Source organism: Mastomys coucha, unplaced genomic scaffold (assembly GCF_008632895.1).
Source record: "Mastomys coucha isolate ucsf_1 unplaced genomic scaffold, UCSF_Mcou_1 pScaffold15, whole genome shotgun sequence".
In the NCBI taxonomy this organism is placed as follows: domain Eukaryota; kingdom Metazoa; phylum Chordata; class Mammalia; order Rodentia; family Muridae; genus Mastomys; species Mastomys coucha.
The window spans coordinates 72,574,069-72,580,556 of record NW_022196897.1 but is presented as its reverse complement, the minus strand read 5'-3'; the positions used below and the strand labels follow the sequence as shown (position 1 = coordinate 72,580,556).

General features: G+C 35.4%; 1 protein-coding gene across 1 annotated transcript; it reads left to right on the top strand.

Annotated features, from left to right (window-relative positions):
* Positions 1-4,592: 4,592 nt before the first annotated feature.
* LOC116092084 (olfactory receptor 5AL1-like) lies at positions 4,593-5,671 on the top strand. Its single transcript, XM_031373442.1, has one exon. The coding sequence runs from the start codon at positions 4,643-4,645 to the stop codon at positions 5,600-5,602; it is 960 nt and encodes a 319-aa protein (XP_031229302.1). The 5' UTR covers positions 4,593-4,642; the 3' UTR covers positions 5,603-5,671.
* Positions 5,672-6,488: the final 817 nt, after the last annotated feature.

The window sequence follows — 6,488 nt, the reverse complement described above, 5'->3', positions numbered from 1 at the left end:
CTTCCAAAAACACAGAGCTGCTTGTATCTGGTGTCTGTGGATGCGCCGCTGCGAGCCAAACCTATCAGTTTGGATACCTTCTCTGTGCTCATATGCAACTAGCATTTTCTTTTCATCTTGCTCAGTGAAAATGTTTTATATTGACACAAAATAATTCAAAAGTAGTTAAAGTATAGAATGATGAAGAGTTTTGTTTGTTTGTTACTTATCATGAATCGTGTGTAGTTTTTGTTCTGGACCAGGCTCCAAAGCCTCTCACTTATTTGTGTCTGCTAATGGGTAACCTGTAAACTAGCTGATCTAAGATCATTCTTCCTGGGAAAACTAGCTTAGATCCATATGATGCCATTGACCAACAGTATAGTATGACTCTGCTAATGACAAAAAGCAGACAAGCAAAACAGGAAGTGGAAATACAGTACTGTTTTTTTTTTTTTTCTATTTTGCAACAAGGTCTCAGACTTCCCAGGATTTCAAACAAACTATGCAGTGTAAAAGGAAACAACCTTACATTTCTGAAGTTTCTCCTCTACAGAATGCCACAGAGGGCCAGGATTAAATATGTGTACAACCACATTTAATGCTATATATTTCTGCTAGAAATTTAACCCACTTTGTATACCTGGTTAACAAATATTGTATCAACATCTCCAACCATATTAGAAGTCTTTTAATCCTTCCTTTTTGTCATTTGTTATTAAGACATTGGCTAAAAGTAGTAGCATGGATGATGTCAGATAATGCTAATAGTTACCAAAAAATAAATAGTGTAATGATGGTACTTTTAATCCATTATTAACTCAACCAATTCACTGTAATTATTTAGAATACCATTTTCAAATGGAACACATAGAGTCTTTAGATACCAATATGCTTATATTAAAAATGTTGTGCATTTTCTAATAAAATAAAAGGTTTATGTTGTCCTAAATTTAATTACTAAGACCAATGTGTGATATATGGATTAGTAGTAATTCCATAATTAACTATAACATTTCAGAAGTTAAAATAAGATTTAGAGATGTGGATAAACGGTTAAGAGCAGTTGCTGCTATTACAGAAACCTTGATTCCCATATGGTGCCTCACAACTTCCTGTAACCTCAGTTTCAGGACATCCAAAGCCCTTTTCATCTTATATGGGAAACTCATGCACTTGGTGCATAAACATGTATGCAGAGAAAACACCGGTTTCAATAAAATAAATAAATCATAAAATTAAAATCAGCTTAATGAATACATTGTGAAAGTATATTTATGATTTGGGAGAAGGAAACTAATTTGATGTAAGGCATGGTTATAGATGCCTTTAATGCCATCTCTTGGGAGCTGAAGGAGGACCCAGTCTGGGCTACATAATAAATCTCTGTTAAAAATGTAAGTAAATATAATGAAGCATTACTGTTGAAATGATTAAAACAGTAAGTGATTTACTGATTCTCAGAGGCCCATCTAATTTGTGTAGAAAGAATATATGGAAAGGTAACTGTCAAATTTTACAAGTGTAACAACACATACTTAAACTCTTTATAAGCATTAAACTCTAGGCAAATGTTATTGTTTTGTTTTGTTCTCTTTTTTCTTATTCCCCACATAATTAAATAGTACTTAGTATCCTTTTCTCTTTATAGTGGTTGTCATTCGAGTATTTATTGTTTCCTATTAAGTAAATTGCATCCCAAAAGATCAACCATAGCATAATTGCTTCAGTTGCAAGCTGACACTATATTTTTAGTTCAGAAATTATTTAAATGATGCAATTGAGGGAAAATATTCTAGAGGGAGCAAGAGAACAAACAAAATAGAGTCAAATATGAAAGCCATGCTAAGTGGTGCAGGCTCTTCACAGTTGCTTCAAGGTACAAGTTCCTCTGACCTGTGGACACAAATATGTGTGTTAGACTGGGCTTGCTGTGGAATATTGGGAATGAAAATAAGTAATTGGAGTAATAATGGAATTTAGAGAAATGGAAACATTGTATCTATTTGCTCAATAACACTAGGACTGTAGTTCATAATACTAACTACTGGGGTTTGATTGGTTTGTATTGAGATAAATATAGTGTAATTACTATAACTAATCTATAAAATTTATTAATAAAAACTTCAAGATTAGTAGATTTTAGCTTTAGTCCAAGCTAGGTCTCACGTTTTCGAATGCGTACTCTAAGCAGCATATTCACAGAGAGAGGCGAACTGGAAGCCAATACAATAGTGATTGCCCTAAATTGTGGCCTAAATAAAAAATACATGGTAGGTTTTAGAACACCTGTTTCTTGGTGGAACTTAGGTGATTATGTGCAAAATATCATTAACTTTGCCATGAGGAAGACTGTATAGATGGTAGCATCTTTCATTGCAGTAGGATAGAAATATCCCAATGCGAGTATATAAATGGGGTAGGTTTAATTGATGAACCTTTTTGACTATATTACATTTACTTGCTTATAAAATATCTGACAGAAGCAGAGTGAGTGATCATTATACATGTGTGTCCACAGTTCAGAGAAATTCTTGGCTTAGTGATCTAGACATTTGTTTCATAATATATGAAAAACAGCTGTCCCAAAGGCTTAGTTGAAAACAGCCAATAATGCACTTGAGTAACATAACTGATTAAAGAACATTGAAGTAAGGGAATTGCTATGAATAAGGCAAAGGAGAAGGAGCTATGAAAGAATGTAAAAGAGAAAAGAAGATGGGAAAAATCCATAGACTCTGGTGACTTTACAATCCAAAAGATGATGTCTTCCCTCATTTAAGGTGATTGTAATTGTCTCATGATTTATATAAGTCAAATATGAAACACCATCAAATCTGGAAGGAAGGAGAATGGCTACAAACTTAGAGTAAATATATTTCAAAAGAGATAAAGATGATAACTTAGTAGGCTGACAAATGAAGACGTTAGGTGAACTGAGCACCAGGAAATTTGCCAGCATGTCTGTTTCTCAAGGGACACAGAAAAGAACAGAGGTAATGGGCAAAGATATTCATAGATGCCAGAGATTATGTGAGACCTTTTTACATACCTTGTTCTAGGCTAGTTAATTATTGAAAAAAGGACATTCGAAGAGAATATGAGACATGGAGAAATAATAAAAAAGATATAACTTTAGATATTAAAAATAGAACTCTTGGGCTGGAGAGATGGCTCAGCCGTTAAAGGCTAGGCTCACAACCAAAAATAAAAATAGAACTCTACTCATGTCCCCTACCTTATTCATGGAGACTTAAAAGGAAAGAACAGATATGGGAGTGGGTAGATTTGTGGAACTTATGACTAAGAACTGTAAATTCTGTCTTTAATGTCAGAAATGTTAACATCTAAAATGTTTAACTATATCTTACTGATTTTTTTTAAAATCAAAGCAATACATTTTATGATTTTCTTCTTATATTAAATTTATAAATACTACACCTGAACTGAAAGAACATGGTTGTGAATTTTTTGTTTATTTCTTTGTTTTTGTTTTTATTTGATTTGTTGTTTTATTAAAAGAAAATGCTGATAAATCAAAACCATCTGGCTATGATGTTCAGTGATGATAAGTATTCAAAATTTTACTAATGATCTATCATATATTAACTTCCTAAAGTCAACTTTAAAGATTCATCATACCAGATGTTTAAAATTTTATAAACTTACAATAATTTTCTGTAAATTTTCCAGTAATCAATAAAAATGACCTGTTGTTCTTTCAAATAGTTCTCAACATCTCCTCCCCCACTCTCTTCTTCCATTCCCCCTTCTCCCTCTCCATCTCCTTCCCTCTGTTTCTCTCCGTCTCCCTATAGATATGAGTGTTGGGTTCAGGGTGAAAGTCCAGAAAAATCACTTCAGTGACAAACGTTTAAAAATGAAAGCTTTATTTTCTGCATGTGTAGGGAGGCAGCAAGTTTGGGGTCTGAACTACTTCCACAAATAGGGACACTGTGCAACATTTTTATAGAATAGGAAAGCAAAGCAAGAGAGAGTAGGATGAGCTGTTGGACTGACCAATCATATTTTGACCCAAGGGGTTAAGCAAAGAAGTTAACATTGGTGACTGAGCTTATCTGGGTCATCTGGTTTCAGGGTCCTTGATTCAGCTTTGGTAGTCAGATCTCCTCCTGGACTCTGATCTGGAATTTTGGAATGATAAGGGACAAAAGAATGTGCAAGCTGCATGTAGTCTATTAAGTCAAGACAAGTGACATATTTATGACTTGTGTGGCATAGTTTGTATAACAGGATAAGAGCATCTCCCCTCTTTGCCACCTTTACTGGTTAATAGAAAAACATGAAACATCTGAAGCAGCAGGATAGGAGCTGGACTCCCGGGCCTGAGAACATGAACTCCATTTGACACTGTCAGGAAGGTAGAACTTGTTCCTTAGATGGCTGGGACTCAGGAACTGTCTTCTCACTTGGGTTTAATTGTTCAACTGGTTCAAACAAACAAACAAACAATCAAAAAACCCTCTATATTTTTATAAATCCCACAGGGTCCCATATTTTGATAAATCTACTCATGACATGTGCTATTCTGAAAGCTGAAGCCATGTGAAGTGCTTCTTATGAATTTCTGATACAAGATCAATGAGTCAGAATCTGCTTCTGACTTTAGGTCAATACTGTATGCTCTGAAGACTTTTAGTACATGTACCATCGATCTACAATGGCTAACAGGAATCTCTCTGCAGTGTCTGAGTTCATCCTTGTGGGGCTCACAGATGACTCAGAACTTCAGGTCAGTCTCTTTGGTGTGTTTCTAGTCATCTACCTAACTAGTGTTGTGGGTAATATTGGATTGATTGTGTTAATTCAAGTGAGTCCTCAGCTTCATACCCCCATGTATTTTTTCCTGACTCACCTGGCTTTTATTGACTTTTGTTTTACCTCTTCTGTCACTCCAAACACTCTGGTAAATTTTCTACGTGAAGTTAAAAGCATAACCTTCTATGCATGCGCCACTCAGTTGTGCTGCTTTGTCACATTTGTAGTTTGTGAACTGTACTTGCTGTCAATCATGGCCTACGACAGGTATGTGGCCATCTGGAACCCTCTCCTCTATGCGGTCCTCATGCCTAGGAAGCTCTGTCTTCAGGTCATCGCCAGCACATACATTTATGGATTCACTGTGGGGCTTGCACAGGCAGTGGAAACCTTCCGCTTGTCTTTCTGTGGCTCCAATGTGGTCAACCACTTCTACTGTGATGATGTCCCCTTAGTTGCTCTGGCCTGTTCTGATACTCATGTCAAAGAGCTGATGCTGCTAATCATTGCTGGCTTCAACACCCTTTGCTCTCTGGTGATTGTGGTCATTTCTTACATCTGCATTGTCTTTGCCATCCTGAGGATTCATTCTGCTGAAGGAAGAAGGAAAGCCTTTTCCACGTGTGCATCCCACCTGACTTCAATCACCATATTTTATGGAACAGTAAGTTTTATGTACCTGCAGCCCAAGTCAAGCCATTCTCTGAACACAGATAAATTTGCCTCTGTGTTTTATGTGGTTGTAATTCCCATGTTAAACCCGCTGATCTACAGCTTGAGAAATCAGGAAGTAAAAAGTGCTCTGAAGAGAATTGTGGAAAAGTTATCTTTAGCCATCAAGTAATTGAAGAACGACCAGATAAAATGATCAGGTGTCTTTTGATTATGTATCATCTACATTCTCAGCACTGGAAAAAGACAAAGTCACTACATATACAATGAGTCATCTGATACATACATCAAATATATCAGTTTTACTGTAATTTTCAGTAACTGACATATAAAACGGATTTTATAAATTTTGTAGCATTCAATTTTATTTTTAAAAGGGGACATAGGAATGGAAAAATAGGGCTGGTGAGATGGCTCAGTGGGTAAGAGCACTGACTACTGAACTGAAGGCCCTGAGTTCAAATCTCAGCAACCATATGGTGTCTCACAACCACCCATAATGAAATCTGACACCATCTTCTGGTGTGTTTGAAGACAGTTACAGTGTACTTATTTAAAATAATGAATAAATCATAAAAAAGAACAAAGAAAATAAACAAGAGATGCAGCATAAAATCATCAATACTATTTTAAGTAACGGTTGAAAAGTTGAATTTATATTGGCTCTGGGACATTGAGTGGTTTCAGTTCTATTGTATGAAGTAAAATTTTTTTCTAATATTTCAATTTTTTATGTAATAGTATAGAAATAATTTTAAAGTTTAATGATGAGAATTATGTTCATTTGTTTTAAAATAACATTCCCCAATCTCTCTACTTGTTCCTTTACCCTTCTGAGAAGAATGAACTACCAGGAGTACTTTTACTTTCAAATATTTGATGGCCAATGTTGTACCAGACTAGACTATTGGAGAGCCTCATCCTTTTGAAATTCACTGCCTGCCTGTATCAGTGTACTATTGTGAGCTGGACTCTGAGCTACTTACTTAGCAGTTTTGCCACAATTAGCAATTGTTATGGTACATACATGATTTCACATATCTATATCCTATTCTTTT

Coding starts and splice junctions, on each gene's coding strand:
- LOC116092084 (XM_031373442.1), top strand. CDS start 4,643: ATGTACCATCGATCTACAATGGCTAACAGGAATCTCTCTGCAGTGTCT.